At 41.4% G+C, this 17,208-nt stretch overlaps 1 protein-coding gene across 1 annotated transcript; it reads left to right on the top strand.

The window, feature by feature from the left end:
- The first annotated feature begins 9,597 nt into the window (after positions 1-9,597).
- Positions 9,598-14,682, top strand: TM4SF4 (transmembrane 4 L six family member 4). Its single transcript, XM_003209264.4, has 5 exons — positions 9,598-9,985; positions 10,243-10,332; positions 12,612-12,745; positions 13,745-13,934; positions 14,195-14,682. The coding sequence occupies exons 1-5, from the start codon at positions 9,812-9,814 to the stop codon at positions 14,210-14,212; spliced, it is 606 nt and encodes a 201-aa protein (XP_003209312.1). The 5' UTR covers positions 9,598-9,811; the 3' UTR covers positions 14,213-14,682.
- Positions 14,683-17,208: the final 2,526 nt, after the last annotated feature.

Raw genomic sequence — 17,208 nt, 5'->3', positions numbered from 1 at the left:
TATCTAGTCATACTTGCTTTGTGATTCAAGGACATTCAGAACACTAGAGAAATAGAAAAAGTGTCTCAAGATCATCATAATTTACATAATTCCACCATCAGTAAACATGTTGGATTTTATTCCCACCTTCTAGAAAAAGTGAGAACAATTTGCACTTGAACATACTCAGGCATTCCTCTTATAAGCAAGAGCTGGAAGCAACTCAGCATATTGCTATGTTCCATAACGCAGCGCAAGTCAACAGTAACTCCCCACATCCAGTTGGTTCTCAAGTGCTCAATGCCAGCCTGGATGGAGCTTTGAGCACCCTGATGTACTGGGAGGTGTCCTACCCATCTCAGGGGGGTTGGAACTAGATTATAATCTTTAAGGACCCTACCGACCCAAACCAGTCTATTATTCCTTGACTTTAAAGGTACTTTGTTCCAAAGAACCAAAATCAACAATACCCTCCTGATTTGTATCTTGTTAATTAGACCAAATTCAGACCGTCTTCTGTGCAGAACAAACTGCATCCAACGTTGTCTGGTTTCATTTTAAACTCACAGAGACTAAGTGAATATGATCAGAAAAACCTGCATTAGTGAACACCACTATCTATAACCATTCAGTACTACTGATTAGTAAGCAACATTACAGCATGGAAAGGCCCCATACTACAACAGCTAGCTTCACAGTCTCAAGGTGTGATTTAACAACTGACTTAATTGATCAAAGTGCAAAATGTTGCTGGAGGTTCAGTCCTGTTCTCTACTTGAGTCCAAATAATCCTGCTTCTTCCCTCATTCTGGACCTTCCATTCCTGTTGCCTCGCTTGGACCGGATCAGAGAACCAACCTGAATGAAAACTAACCTAGTCCTCATGTACATTAAAAAAAGGTAAATAAACAACCATTCCTTGATCCACTGCATAGACAAAAAAGCGTTTCTGCCAATAAGCCGGTGTCATGCCTCCTCCTTTTGATGGCTGTGGAAGTCGAGGCAGATACAGACTTGCTGCCAAACTGCGCTCACGGTCATTGCAAGGAGGCTGAGCTCTGCCACTCTGCAGGCTGGTGCCCAGGCACAGCTGAAGAAGGCAGGCAATTGTCCTTTTCTTCATGGGGAATACATAAATTACTTAGGTGTTTTTTCTCAAATCCCTGTTTCTGCAGTGTGAAGGTGCCTTCCAAAGTACTTTTCTCATCCATGCCTCTTGCTCAAAGATGGTGCACTGACCTCCCTTACTTTGTACAGAATCCAGGTCCCTCTACATCCAGATATCAAGGACAAGGACTGCTACAGTTCCTTGGACCCTCGGCCAGCTTCAAAAGGGTCAGGATATTTTTAGCAATGAGATAAGAGATAATAAACCAGAATTACTTCTGATTTTTTTTTCTAATCTACATTATTTCTAACTTATTTCCTAATCAGTACCGCAAAGACCAGAATTGGGCTCTATGTTCTCGCTGATAGGATCCACTACAGCTTTAATGCAAAGATGAATGCAGCAGAATCACCACACCTTTAAGGGCCACACAACACAATCTACTCCCGATAACTGCTATTAAGGCAGGAGATGCATCATCTCTCAAAACAACGTGGCAGTATTCTGAAAGTAACAGAGTACAGCCTGGCACCATACCATTAAATATTAACACAACTGAGTCAACTCAATCTAAAGCTGTAAAATATTTTAAGACCTGATACATTATCATTTTGAGAGGAAAGGCATACGTTAAAAAAAAAAAATCAGATTTTATTTTATTGTTTGAAACACAATGTTTTTGTATCCAAACCTAAGCTTGCCACGCTTACAGTTCTTTGGAACAATTCAGTCATTTGAATTTGAACTGGATCACTTTCATACCTTCAGAAAAAAGCAATCAGTAAAAAAACAAAAACAAAAGCCAAACAAACAACCTCAGCCCACATACAATATACCTGATAGAAATAGTTTCTTTCTGCACACTCTAATAATTTGAAGTAGAAATAGGAGCAAGAGATTATTTGAAGAACAGATTAGCTGTTACCTGACTTTAGATAAACCAGTAAACACAGAATTTCTAATGAAGAAAACAAAAAAGCAACACGTACAGCTGAGATCCTGTATGAGTTTTCAGTATGAATAAACTGGCACAACCAACAAGCTCTCACTCTTAATTACCTACTTATTTTTGATGATATTTGGTTCTCAGCAACCTGTAACATTACATTCCCTACACAATGAAGTTAAGTGCCTATATTTATCTGTTCACGATATGGAAATTTATTGTAGTTGCCTACTTATTACCCCCACAGAAAGGGCTAACCTCCACTCACTTCAGACTTACCTTTGTTGAAATGAAGTTATCCAGGAAACAGAAAGAGTTGCCATGGATATAAAACCAATTTAATGGAGGCTGCTGCAAAACCTCCACTAATTAATCTATTTACTGTAAAAACATTTCTCCTCTTGTTAAATGCAATCTCTATCATTCCTATTATGCAATAGAAAAAATTTGTCTGCTCTTCTCTTCTTGTATAGGCCTTGCTTCAGCAAGAAATTCACCAGCACAGAATCTTGCCTTTTTTTTTTCTTCTTTAGGTTTCATGATAGAATTCAAAATTATAATGATTACAAGGATTTCACAACTTGTGCTAAGTTTGAGCATACAAGTGATGGTCCATCTATAATACTGGGTATAAGTTGATCCTGAAAAAGCAATATAGGTTTGTCTTGTTTGTCTTAAACAAAAAAAATCTAATTCAGACTATAAATTTAGAGTCCATTTTCAGTTCTGAAATCTAGATTGTGAAATTCTTTCAGAAATGCTTGTATTGAATGTTTTCTATAACTGTATTGACTCAATGTTTAATCTATGTATAGCATATTGACTCAATGTATAGTCCATGTATAATCTCAGCAATAAAGGAAACCTTAGTGTATAGGATACAACAGGACACAAACTTGTGAAACAGAGAATGTGTTCCAATTCTGCTCTTCACAGAATCACAGAATCACTGAATTGCAGGGGTTGGAAGGGACCTGAAGAGACCAAACCCAACTCCCCACTACAGCAGTTCCCTACAACAGCTCACACAGGTCGGCATCCAGATGGGTCTTGAATATCTCCACAGAAGGAGACTCCACAACCTCTCTGGAAACAAGCTGCATGTTGTCCATAAGGATGAGCACTCCAGGACTCTATGGAGCCAAATGTTGACACAGGCACTACAAGGTCAAACTATCAGCAATTTGAGAAGTGGTGGGCAAAAGCATGCACTTAGCTGCATGAAGAAAGATTTCAGTAAGACAGCTCAATTCTGTCTTTCTTCTCCAATAAGGCTTCCCACAGAACTCAGTGGGAACTGACAAACTAGATCTTTAACATACAATTAAAAATTAAACATTTTACTTATTCTGAAAAACAAGCAAACAAAAAAAAAACAGCTCCAAATTGTGAGTTCTAGACATCCCAAACTGATGTTTCTTTTAGCATTTCTTGACTCTAGCTATCAAAGGAGCTTATTGTAGAAGAAAATTATCTTCAGTCATGAAAATCTCCCTTTTGAACAGAATCAAATAAAAGGAAGTTAAACGAGGAGGAAATGAAGTGTAAATATGGACTATGACCTCTTAACAAACATGTCCTCAGTGAAACTAGCACAGGAGAGGGACGAGCCAGCTGGAAGCATGGTTGTAGTAATGAGTGTGATAAGCACAAAGCATTAAACATCTCAGTCTCACAGCAAGTGTACTAAAATGAATGTGCTACATATTAACATCCTTACTGTCAGTCAAAAGCTGTACAGAATCACCTTCAAGGATACTTATAAATTGAGAGATATGATCCGTGGCAATTCTTAAATTTGAATAAATTCAAAACCATACAGGACATGAATCCAGGGTTATTTGGTTCTAATATGCCTTCCAGCCCACTTCTCTTATTCCTCATTAGCATATTTTGCTGTTCCGTATTCACAGTGATATCAGTGTGTGACTTAAAATACCACCTGTGCCAAGCTACATCTGTCACAAGCTCTTATCTGAACAGAAACACCAGGAAGAAAACAAAGGTCAAATAGATATGAGGGAAACTGTATGTTATCTGTCCTGAGAGCAGGGGTGGAAGTAGCTGGGACTGGGATAGTAAAACACTGTGAAAGAGAAGCCTATGGTACCCAGTTTACTGTCTACTTTCACATGGCTCTTCACACAGATAAGCCACCAGAACCAAAAGAAGTCAGTGAAAAGAAAACCAAATTAATTTATTCTGTGTTGAAGTTGTGTACGGTGTTGTAACAACAGCTTTTACTTTGTGCTCACACAGCCCCAGTATGCCCTGCTCCTGTGTAGAGAAGAGCTTACTGGTTTGAATCACTGAAAAGGAATGGTGTCTGCTTCTTCTGTATGTCTACCTCGATTCTTTGCTTCAGAGCTGGAAGGCCTCCTGTGTTGTCCAAAGGCGACTGTACTAATGTGATCCCTCGTAGCAATGAAGTTTGGAGCAATACAAAAGGAGACCTCTCAACTCATTTTTCATTGCTCTCTCTCCAAAGAAAAGGGACTTACTTGGTCCACAGTCAACCAGTGTCTCTCCAGTCCTCAGTGGAACGGCACATTAGAAAAGGAAACAGAACATTGTGTTAAGTATTTGTGCCAAATTGACTCTTTGGGGTGGTTTTATGCAAGACATTTCTCCAGCATCTCTCGCTTGCAATTACTGTGTTCCCATATTGGTGACACACATAGTGAGTCACTCACCTGGAGTAATACACCCAGATGTGAAGTCCTCAGTACAGGAGAGACACAGACCTGTTGGAGTGTGTCCAGAGAAGCGTCACAAGAATGAACCAGGGGATGGATCACCTCTCCTACAAAGACAGGCTGAGAGCTGGGGCTGTGCAGCCTGAAGAAGAGAAGGCTCCCAGGTGACCTGGTAGCGACCTGTACCTAAAAGGGAGGGCCGGAAAGAAGGGGGATAGGCTCTTTAGCAGGGTCTGTGGTGACAGAACAAGGGGAAATGGTTTCAAGTTAAAGAGAGTAGATTGAGTTTGGATATAAGGAAAAAATCTTTTACAGTGAGGGTGGGAACATGCTGCCCAGTGACATGCTTGATGCCCCATCCCTGGAGACAAGGCTGGATCAGGCTCTGGGCAGCCTGATCTAGCTGTGGTGTCCCTGTGCATTGCAGAGTAGTTGGACTAGATGGCCTTCAGAGGTCCTGAAGGACTTCTAAGGATTCTACGATTCTAAATTACACAGGTTTACACATATATAGAAACACACAAAAATACAAATTTACATGCAGCAGCAGAGGTTCAAACAGGCCTTTTTTCAGTTACGCTAGCGTAATACTACCTGTAAATACATACCAAAATCCTTTAACTGCAAGCAGGACTAAAATTTCTAATAGAAGCTTATGAAACTCCAGGTAGCTGAACTATATTTAAGATAAGAAAGCAGCTACACAAATCACAAGAGCAAGATCTTATTACCATGGGTCACTGACGCAAGAAGAACTGATCAAGACACATTATCTACAGTTAAAAATTAATAGATAAATCAAAAATACTTACTAGATGGTATCCACCTATCTGATAAAAATAAAATATGATTACAAAGATTAGCAAGAAATTCATGACAATAACAACAAAAAAGGAACTTCTTGCAAGAATAGTACTGATGGTATCTCAGGTGACCAGCCTATGTATGGAGACAGGATGGTTAACTAATGTATGATGCATACGGGACAATCTGCTCTACTTTTTGGGTTAACATAAAAAATACATTTGATTCTGTTTCAGGATCACTGTTTCCAAGTCTTATACTTTTGCATTTACAGCTACCATGCACTGCACATCTTTAAACAGAGAAACAGGGTACATAGCTGTATTTGCACTTATCCTTCTCATTTGTCAAGTTCTCTGTTCCAGTACTTTCTCAGTCTCCATGTAGGGGGTGAATCGTCTGTCAGTGCTCTAAGAAGCCAGGTAAAGAATAGATAAGCTACTGGTCACGTCCTCCTGAAACTACCAAAACTTTCCAAGTAAGTTTTCATTTCTATTATTTTTCCATAGGACACCCCATGGAGTCTATATGACTTGCAAGATGATGAAAGGAGGAGACACTCTCTCACAGTATGTCAGAAAGGAGTGCCTCTGACTTCACAATTGCTAGGAAAATGTTGAACACGATGGCTAAAAATTCAAAGACTGACTCCACCCTTACTGTTCCTCACAGTCTCCACAATTATTGTTGCTAATGAATGACAATGAGTTCACCGGACCTAATTTCAGATAGAAGGCTGAGATTAGAAAGACCATAGGCTAGGACGGAAGGGAAGAACCCCTTTGAGGAATGGAGTGTTCAAGTCACTCTGGTTTCCAATGGAAAAAGACTTAGGTCAATGTGAGTGTTGTTTTCCAGTTCCTTTAAGCCATCCCAAGTGCCAAGCTTGAATTCTCACATGAGGGTTGGTAGTAGTTTAAAAAAGCCATATAAAAATAAAAATTAAAATGAATAAAAATAGAAATAAAATTGAACAGAGAAATCTGGCCAGCTGGTGAATGGAGTAAGAGAGAAAAAGAGCAGGACAGTTGCCCAGGTCACGGCTTGGAAGCCTGGTAAGGATCTGGTAGAAGCCACTTGCTGTATGTTGCGATGGCAAGGTGCTGCAGACAATACAGTTTAAGCCTTTTCCCCTTACTACAAGCCAGAATTCACGACTGGAAGAAAAAAAAAAAAAAAAAAAGGCCATGCTAGTGTGATTGTGATAAGAAAATCAACCAAAGATCAACCAAAGAGTCAGATTTATGTTCCAGCTACAGTAAATATTTTCCTTATGTCTGTTACTGAGTCTGCTGTACTACATCATAGCTGGAAGCCAAATTGCAGAAGCTCTCTACCCATTAGGAACATCATAAAAGACTGTTTAACCTACTGGGTGAAAAATGGAGTGTTCAGATTCTGAACATCTTTATTGTAGAGGCAATAGGAGGCTGCAGAAAGACATGAAAACTACCACACTGGCCTAGCTCAGACATCCTGCTGACCACCACATGTAGACTGCTGTCTGTTATTCAGGGATTTTTCATCTTTTCTTCTCTCTGCTATTCTGTTGTACAACAGCTGCCTTTTTTTTTTAAAGAAAATTTTACAATAATGAGCATAAACCTTTCAAAATGGAAAATTTCTTAACTAGTAAAATATAAGATGGGCTCTGTGATAACTCTGCTATCTGTGTAAATAACATGCAAGTTATCTTGCTATATCTCTGCCTCTTCTGTACTTGTACTGCACAGTCTACAGTTCCTTGCATACTGAAGAGTAAAACATCCATGCTAACGTTAAACAAGCTAATTCATTCCATGTTTTTTTCTACAGGCCCACCATCAAGAGACTGGTCTCTCTCTCATTCCACTGCAATTTAAGGACTGTTTTGTATTTATAAATGAGTATTTCAACTTTGAGTAAGCTACTTTACCTATTATTTCAGTTACAGAACCAAGATATGTAAAAGGTCTTTGGACCATCAGCTAGTTAACAATAACAAAACAAAACAAAACAAAACAAAACAAAAACAAAAACACATCAACAAAGCCCCACCACTCCTTATTCTCTAATGCGCACGTATTTAACAGAAATTTGGCTCCTTTGAGGCTATTGATTCAGGTTTGTGTTAAAGGCAGAATACCATATGAGAAGTACCTCTGAACTGAGCTTCATGTCAGATTTCATGCACCCGTTAAGAACACTGCTGTCCAGTACAGAATTGTTAACAGAATTCCATGTGCTGTAGTTGAATGCACATAGCTAAATGTTTGATAAAAAGTTCTCCTATGTGATTTGTGAAAGGCCTCACACTTTTATCTCAGTCCAGAAAGCTGTTGGCTGCCACAGCTGCCCTTAAAGAGCATCAAGGATAATTTCCACATTTTTTTCAAGGTACTGCGATTATTCTTAATTAAAGCAATAAAAAAAATATCAGGAATATATGATTACCAGTTAACCAGTCAAAGACAGCCTTTAGTATTTGCCTGGTTGATTCCCAATATCTAGAAGAGGCACTTCAGAAAAATAAGATTTTTCTGTAAAATTACTCAAGGCCAAGGTGGTGCACAGTAAATAAATGAGCTGTTATTTCACCTACAAAGACTAAATCGTAGTGTGATGTTCTTCTTAGTCTGAGAGCTGTCTCCATGAATTAAACATGAAGTCAAGCATTGTCTGATATGAAAATGGGTTTCATGGTTTCATATTTCAATCAACAAACCTTGATCCTTTCTTCCTGAAATTAGACAGAACTAGGCTAATGAAAGCAACAAGAATATACCTAGTGTCACATCTAAATTAGTAATAATTAATTTTCCTTAAATTTGATACTTATTTTACAGCAAAAACCCAAACTTGCTATCTGCCAGAGGCAGAATCTATCTGCCATCAATCATAGTGGCACTTTGAAAAAAAATGACAAATAGCTCTTTCACAATTTAATAACCTTCTAATTGCAGATCAGAACTCCAAGAAGTGCACACACAGTGAAATCCGAATCCATTTCTCTAAAAACATGAGATCCATCTCTCCGATAAACTGCTTTGTGTCTTTTTTTTCCTCTTTTTGTCTCTTTTGGCAAAGAAAGATGAAGCTGACAAGCCAGCCTCCAGTTCCAAGGACACTTCTTCAGCATTAGCGATGGCTCGAGCTGTCCCTGCCCCTGCTCCACCACGTCCTGTACCCACAGAGATGTCCATGTGCCTGGTGAGGAACCAGATCAGGGCACTGCTCTACCTGAAAAGGGAGCTGGATTTTTTTCAGCTGGACCATTTCTCTAACAATAGTGACCAATTAAATTGGCTTTTTCAGCACTGCTACTTAACCTGAAGCTACAGCTTCAGCTTGAAATGGCTTTGGACAGTTCAAGATGATGTTCTTCATCACAGCTTAAGTTGTGCAGAACAATACGCCATGCTTAAGCACCCAGTATCTCTTAAAGAGCTGCAGGGCCTGCTTTAACAGAGCTGTCTGCTTGAATAAAATGCTGCATGCTAAGTCAGCAGAGGCTCAGCTTGAGCTCAGAGTCTGCTTGCCACATGCAATGCAATTTTAAATGCAAATTTTGCCTGAGCACAGATGAAATATCAGGCTTTGAGGGAACATAAAATGGCAGGACATATGTTGAGTCCACTGAAACTTCTTCTGATCCTTATCTTTTATTCATCGATATTGGCTGCAAAGCTCTGTTTTCATATTAATTCAATCCATACACATAGCAAACCTGCAAGCTATCTGAGCATTTCAAAATATCAAATGCGTAGCTCAACCTTCTCAAAGAAAAGCAAATTCAGGGAACTTTTCTATTGCATACAGCTACTGTTAACGCAAGCTGATTCATTATGTTTTTATTTTCACCTACAAAAAAACACTCTACAGAGTGAAGGGCTGTGTATTCCAAGAGTGATGATCTTGGACTAAACAGAATTTCTATCCATAACCTGAGCCCAGATAACCAAGGGCTTAACCATCGTTCACATTAGTAAAATATTAACAGAGGTTACTGGTTGTCATAGTAAAATGAGAGGTTGCACTGAACGTAATTTCATTTATGGAGGCTCAGAAAATTGACATCATGGCTGTGAGAACATATAAATAATGCACACGCTGTTTTTCAGATCAGCTGCAGCAACGTCTCTGAAGGGAGTATTCTACGGGCTGAGTTCCTCTAGAGGCACTGCAGAAACCAGATTTTTTAAGATAGACTGAGAAGCTCCTCTTCAGAAAACATTTCCGAGAACATCTGAGAGATTTTTCCTCTGTCTTTCATTGTGTTTACAATTTCTTTTAAAAAACATGTGCACTGGAAGCTGTGCTAAGTGCCTGGGAACCACACTTATCCCTTTGGCTGTGCTGTGTACAGTCGCTAACATTTTGCTGTTTTTCCCTGGAGGAAAAGTGGCTGAAAACAATGACCACATTACGGACGAGGTTTGGTACTTCGGAGGGATACTGGGATCTGGCGCATTGGTGAGTAATCAATTCGGGCGTTCCCACCTTTCTTCCCCCACCTCAACCAAGACTTTGCATTGTTGAGTTTTCTCAGTAGCACAAATGCAGTCTCCGACACTGCAAGTTCTTTGGTAAATAAGTTAAAAGTCATGAAACAGTTTGGGGAAAAGAAATCTAATTCAGAGGTGAGAAAACAAAGATGTGGAATTACTGAATTTAAAAGCAAATGTAACTTGAATTTATTCCAATTCAAACTGAATTTCTGTTATCGGTAGATGATCTTTCCTGCCTTGGTGTTTTTGGGCCTTAAGAACAATGATTGCTGTGGATGCTGTGGTAATGAGAGCTGTGGAAAGAGGTTTGCGGTAAGTGAGAGGAAATGCAGCAAAAATGTAAGAGCTATATTGTGATCAATAAAATACATGTTTCTTCTGTTCGTAATCATGGAGAGACAGACAGACGCTGTCCAGACCATGAGATAGAAAGCAGGTACAGACAGCAGTTTGTCAGAGCCGTGCTGCACCTCCGATGTGCTACGGATACACACCTGTACTGCCTCTTATAGCAATAACAGCACTGCTGCGATCACAAGTAAAGTGAATTTTGGAGAGTTCTGCATTTCATTTGGCACAGCGTGACAGTTCTCTCTTCCACTTTTTGCTGGGAGTTTCAAAAATTATTTTGAATGCACAAAATAATGCATTCAACAGTCATGCATTGTGTTCCCAGCTCGTTGCAGACCCATGCAAGTGGCTGTGAATATCTGATTGGGTTCACAGAAAACTTCAGGTTGGAAAAGACCTCGGGAAGTCACCCGACCCAACCTCCTGCTTAGAGCAGTCAGCTCGAAACCAGGCTCCAGTCTGAACCTACAGCTTTCTCTAAGGCACTGTTGAAAAGTCTCAGATACCTTCAAATGCCAGTAGACTTCTCAAGCGCTTTAGTTTAAAAGTCAGACTAGGTAAAAAATAGGAATATTTCTATTAGGAAAGTGTATCCTTCTGAGACAAACTGTTGGCACAAGGAGATCATTACACTGCTTTGCAACAAAACAGATTTTCAATTAGGAAAAAAAAAAGAAGAGAGTGAGAGAGAAAAAGAGCAATGGCTGTAAGCTCCACAAGGAGCCTTCCCTGGCTCCCTGTGAGGCTGTCTTCCTGCAGTCCCAGTAGCGCAAGGAAAAGATGGAACCTCACTGCCAGCAGTGATCATGACTTAGCTTAGCTTTCGAGACTACAAAGAACACAGGATCTACCAAACTATAAAATATTCTGCTGCCAGGCTTCCACTCACACCTCCACAATTCAGTTGAACTCAGAGCATGTCTGTATGAGGAGAGGTGAGCAGCTGTGAGCGCTCTCTGCCCATGCTCAGGCAGGTGCACCCAAGCTAAGGTATATGTGAGGACGGTGCTTTCCATACAGCAGTGTCCATCCTGCGGTGCTGCCCTTCCCAAATCATGTCAGCGTAATGCCTGAACGAAAGACTGGGATTGTTACTGCAGTCACAGTGCTGTATTAAGAGAGTCCTGGCGGGCCTACCACAGCGTGACTGAGGACTGAATCTGCTCTCGTATTTTAACAGAAGCATCATTACCATGATGTATGCTACACTAATGTAATTTTTAAGTTAGCCCCATCACATATGCAAACACAAAAATGTATGTCTGTCAGTGTCCAGGAGGCATTTGGACAACAACTAGGACTTTCAGTCAGCCCCAAAAGAGCCGGGCAGTGGGATCAGATCATCTTTGAAGGTCCCTTCCAACAGAGCTGTTCTGTCGTACCACAGCGCTCGCACAAGAGCACTGTGATGAGCTCTATATATAACACTCACAGACCTGAAAATGCTTTTTCTTTTTTTTCCCCTCCACCTATATCAGAGCCCTGGCACAGGCTTCCCAGAGAGGACAGGAAGGAATCTCCTTCTCTGGAGTTATTCAAACCTACTGGGAGGCATTCCCGAGCAACTGCTGCAGGGAACTGCTGTGGGAGCAGGACTGAAGGAGCCCCAGAGGCCCCTTCTGACCTCTGTGGTTCTGTGATCACTTCAATCCAATAAAAGATACTCCCTCTACCTGCACACTATTATGACTACCTCTATCTACAAAGGAATAAGGTTAAACGTTCTTAAAGTTCCAACACAGCATTAGTTTTTGAAAGATTTACTTACATATTACTGTACGTGAAAAGCTTGTAATGGAAAGCCAGGAAAATAAGGACATCCTTATTCCACCTGCACTGCTAGAGCTAATGATGACAAGCACATGGGAGAAGATATCCATAATAACATGAAACGTGAAGGGGAGGCTCAGGAAGGAAAAATACAATTTCTTGGTCCAAATATGACCAAAATACTAAGTTAACTTGTACAGGGTACTGTAGATTTTATTAATGCCACAAGGGGTCCAAGACTTCATAATCTTTTGTGAAAGATCCACCTTGGCAAATTCTTTTAAACCTACACAGGAGTGCAGCTATGCGATATACATCGACCATGCAAGTGCAAACTGATAGATTTTAGCAGTTCTGCAGCTGATATTTTTGACTGTTAAGAGCTGAGCTTAGGGAACATACATTCACGTTAATAGCGTGCATTTCAGTGTTTGAATGAGAACTAAAATAATGTCATTTCTCTCTGTCAGATGTTTTCCTCTATAATATTTGCTGCAGTTGGAGTTGTGGGAGCTGGATACTGCTTTGTTGTGTCAGCAGTAGCCATAAACAAAGGCCCGATATGTAACAATGGAACACAGTGGCTCTATCCCTTCAAGGATGGGTAAGTCAAGACAATGAGAACAAAGAAAAGAAAAAAAGAATAAAACATATGTTTTAAATTCACGATATGGTTACATTTCCAAATCTCTTGTTTAGCAGTTGGGACTACTTTTAGACTACTTGTCTAAAACAAAGGTGTTCTTCAAAGGCAACGCACAACAACACTAATTAAGAAGCAGGAGCAGTATGTAAAGAATAACAGAACCAATCAAAACTACTGAGTTTCAAAGGAGCCAATAAAGAGAAATGAATGCACAGCCCTTCAGTTTGTTCTTGGGATTATAAGCAATATTTAGGGATAAGTTACACTTACATTAACAGCAGAGACGTGTCTTCTAGAAATACGAGGTTTCCAAATAATTAGTACTTCTGTCATTCTATCTTAGTTATGGAATTTGTCCCACTACAACCAGAACGTGTGGGCTTCTCCTTTACGTTCTCCACTTCCAGGAGTGCAATGCTAGAAAGCTCTAACAGAAAAAAGCCCAGGGTTTCTGCCAAAGGAGAATTAGAGACAGTGCTGTACCCCCAGGGGAACCCAATGGCTCCTGGTGCCTGGGAGCTGTATTTAATTCATGCACCACGAGATGTCAGAACTGCTTCGTGCAACAGCAGAGCTGATGCCACAAGCAGGAAAAGCGACTTCACAATGAGGCATGAGCAGGCAGGAAAGTCATTTTGGCACACGCTTGGCTGTTATTTGATAATTTGCTCTTCCCAGAACAGCAGGAGCGGCCCAGTTGTTTCTAAAACAATCTCATCTCTGACTGTGCCTTATCATTCTCAAATTAATTACTTAAACTGATCGAAAAACTACACAAAAGAATGTTCTAAACAAGCAGTACTAATGTTGTAATGGGAATTATTTTTTACATTGTTGAAGCTCACAGAATTTTGGTCACACGTTACAATTATTGTGGCCTTGTCAGCCACAATGGATCACCTCTTTGTCAGCCAGTATCATCTCCCAATCATTTTGTTTCCCTCCTTTACTATCCAGGGATTACCTAAGTGACCGAAAAATGTGGGACACGTGTCTGTCACCTGCAAACATTGTGCCCTGGCACCTGACCCTTTTTGCTTTGCTATTGGTGATGAGTGGGATCCAGGCAGTGCTCTGCGGCATTCAGGTTGTGAATGGACTCTTTGGAACGATCTGTGGGGACTGCAGATGCTGCGGATGCTGTGGGGTGAGCACTGATTAATCTCTCTTGTGATTTTGTGTACTGACGATTGCTGCAGATGCACTCAATGGGCCGAAGCAGCCTTTGTTCAGCACTACGATCATATTTTCTAAAACCTCAGTGCTGTCTGGTGCCCAAACAATCACCTCAGCCCTTATTTGTGGGGTTTCTCCGACAGCTCCCTACAGCCCCTGGACATCGTAAAATCCTGTGAAAGTCACACGAATAGGAGACACTGAATAACCTCTGTGATTTCCTTCTTCCAGGGAGATGGGCCCGTCTAAAGAACGTCAGCGGTGCAAAGATCCCTTCTCACCTTTTGAAACCATTTGGGAAAGGTTTCGGCAGCACCGCCACTGCTGGGAAGATCAGAATGAAGGGCACTTCCCTACACCAAAGGGGTGAAGCCCTGACTTCTCTTCAGGCATCCATGCGCCTGAAACCCCTCCTCGTGGAATAAAATTAGCAAAAGCCAAATATCATAATCATATTTATTTTTGTAAAACAAATTCCATATAGAATTTTGCCTGAGAATTCTCTTTTTAACGTTAATAGCTTTCTAATTGTAGATCACCAAACAGTGCTGATACAAGTTCAGTTGTTATGAAATTTTATCTAATCTCTTTTGAAGTTCAGCAAATGGGAATATCATAAACAAGTGGAACTTCTTTTGAGGATATGCTTATGTGTGCAGAAAATCAAGGTCTTCTTTCTCCCAGGTCTGCTATTTATAAAGAGACTGTAACAGAAAAGATTCGTGCATCTCAATGTCTCTTTTCTTAATGGAGAAACAGGCATATTTAGCAGCACTGCTATGCAAGGAAGCAGACAGTCAAAGCAATGGGCTGAAGAACAGACTACTGCCAACAGTCTGCAGCATTATGAGTCAGCCTGGAATCCACCACAGCCAGCTTTAGGAACTCAGTGAGAAAGGCCAATGCACAGCTTTTAGCATGGCAGGGCGCTGGCTTCGTCCAGTACTTTCATCCAGTCACTCTACTGGAGGAAGTGTAATAGCATAGTAGGACTGCAGCAGATGAAACTGAGAACTGCAAGTATACAGAAATGGTATAGAGAGACCTTCCCAGAGTATTTCCATGGACTGCAACTCCACTGTGCAGCGACATCCTGAAACAGAAGTTCCATCTTTGTACTTAACTGTTCCTGACAGATTTATTCTCCACAAAGTTGTTCACTTTCTTGAATCACAATATTCCCTCTTGAGCGTAACTCTATGCTGTGGAAAGAGCCTCCTTTGTTCTGACCCACCCTGTCATGTGCTCCTTTCATTTGATGCCTCCTCTTTCTTGACTGTAAGAGTGTACATCCTCCTTGTGGCAACTGCTTTCACAGCTTCTCTCACATCCCCTCTCAACTTTATCAGCCTGAAGAGCACTCACTTTTGCAGCCATTCATCGCGCACAACGTTTCCCCTTCACTTGACATTTTTTGCAGCTTCCCCCACTGCACTCTGGGATGGGAGGGGCAGAGCAGCACAACACTCCTGGCACAGTCGTACTGTCCTTGCAATTTATCTTCTTTTTTTTATGAAAAAAAAATATATTTTAAAGAGATAAAACCATTTCCCAGAGAAATCAAGAAGGAAATAGATTGAAAGAGAAGGCTGAGGAATTCAGTCCACCTTCGCGCTTCTTACAAAAGGTCCTACAGCAAATCTTCACAACCCAGTGAGCTTGCCAGATTGGCTCTCTGGAGATTTCTACTTCCCCAAAGCATTGGCCACATCTTTTTCCTCAAAATTTCCCCGAGACAGTGATTCAGTGCCCTGTTTTCTAAAAAGTGTATCTCATGCATTCTGTCTAAAATATATGAAGAACTTTGAGGATTTAAAAGCAGTAAAAGCTGGTAAGCATTATGCCACAAACGCTGAATAGCCACACATACACACATACACAAAGAGTTAAATTAATACAAGCAAAGGGGTGTAATGATACATTGTGCAAGATGAATAAATGATAAAAGAGCTCTTCAGGAACAGTTGTCTTTCCCACCTGTTACCCTGCATTGCTGCAGAATTTGAGAGTACCCTTTATATCCCCACCCACCGACACAACCATTTTACATCTATTCTTTCATCTGTGGTTAGCAGCTGTCCTGCACCTCATCTTGCATTTGTCTTGTTTTATTTATATGAAGCCTTTGGGAATATGGAATGTTTCTCATCAGCATTCAACAAATGGATGCGCAGCTACATGGTGTACGACACAGATTTATTAATAAACTGAACGTGTAAATCTGTGGGGGAGTTGGGATAAGAAATCAGGAAGCTACAACACCTAAACAAAAATACCGGGTGCTTCATGAGCCAACGATTCTAAGATGCCCAACAGCAGTTTCCTAACGAGAGCTGATAAGTCAGTATTGAGATAAGGCACACACATCTTATGTTGTGATACAGCCCTGGGGCGTACTGAACAATTCCAAAGGAATGGGGTTTCCACTGATGTGCCAGCAGCACTGCTCCTACACCTCTTCCGTTATGACGCAAGACAGAAACCAAAACTAAAGACAACTGCAGGTAAAACAGAGCTCAGCAGCCCTGACCAACTTAGACAGCATGCTCAGTTTCAGCTGACTCAGCTGCAAAGAAATTCTGGGAGCTTACAGGAAAACATCGGGATTGTTTATAACACCTCAATGTGAACGCGTTGTTCAAAACTTCATTACTCAGCTTAGTGACTGCTGGCCAGAATGCCACGAGCACAGCCGCCCTGACACTGGGAGGCACGTCTTCAGCTGAGAGCTTACAGAAAAAGAAACACAAAGGTTATTAAACGACTCAGATCACAACGCGCTGACTGCGTGTGCGTCGTCTGAGACTCCGTTTCGATGCACGTCGACAACACCGGTGCGCTGCAGAAGGGCGCGCACACCTGAACGCTGTTGCCTGCAGCAGGAAGACACGGAAGCCCTACGGCAGCACCAGCAGCCCAGGAACGGCGCCTCAGTGCAGCTCTGCAGAAAGTTGACTTCTAAAACTGGGAAATAACACACGTAAGGTTGAAGCCATTTGTGCTTCTTCTAAAGCGTTCGCATCAGCAGAGTGCGAAGGACGATCTCTAACATGGTTTTTAATCGGGAGTGTTCGACAGACCGACAGACCACGACGAGGCCCGGGGCTGCGGCGCGGAGACCCCGCAGAGCGGAGCCGGTCGGAGCCCCGGCACGGGGCTGAGCGATGGGGGCGCCGCTCTGGCCCCGCGCGGTCGCACGCGCGGGAAACGCCGGAAACGCCAGAAGCAACAGGAGCGGCGCAGCG

This window comes from Meleagris gallopavo, chromosome 11 (assembly GCF_000146605.3).
Source record: "Meleagris gallopavo isolate NT-WF06-2002-E0010 breed Aviagen turkey brand Nicholas breeding stock chromosome 11, Turkey_5.1, whole genome shotgun sequence".
Lineage (NCBI taxonomy): Eukaryota > Metazoa > Chordata > Aves > Galliformes > Phasianidae > Meleagris > Meleagris gallopavo.
This window is presented reverse-complemented; position numbering and strand designations above follow the sequence as displayed.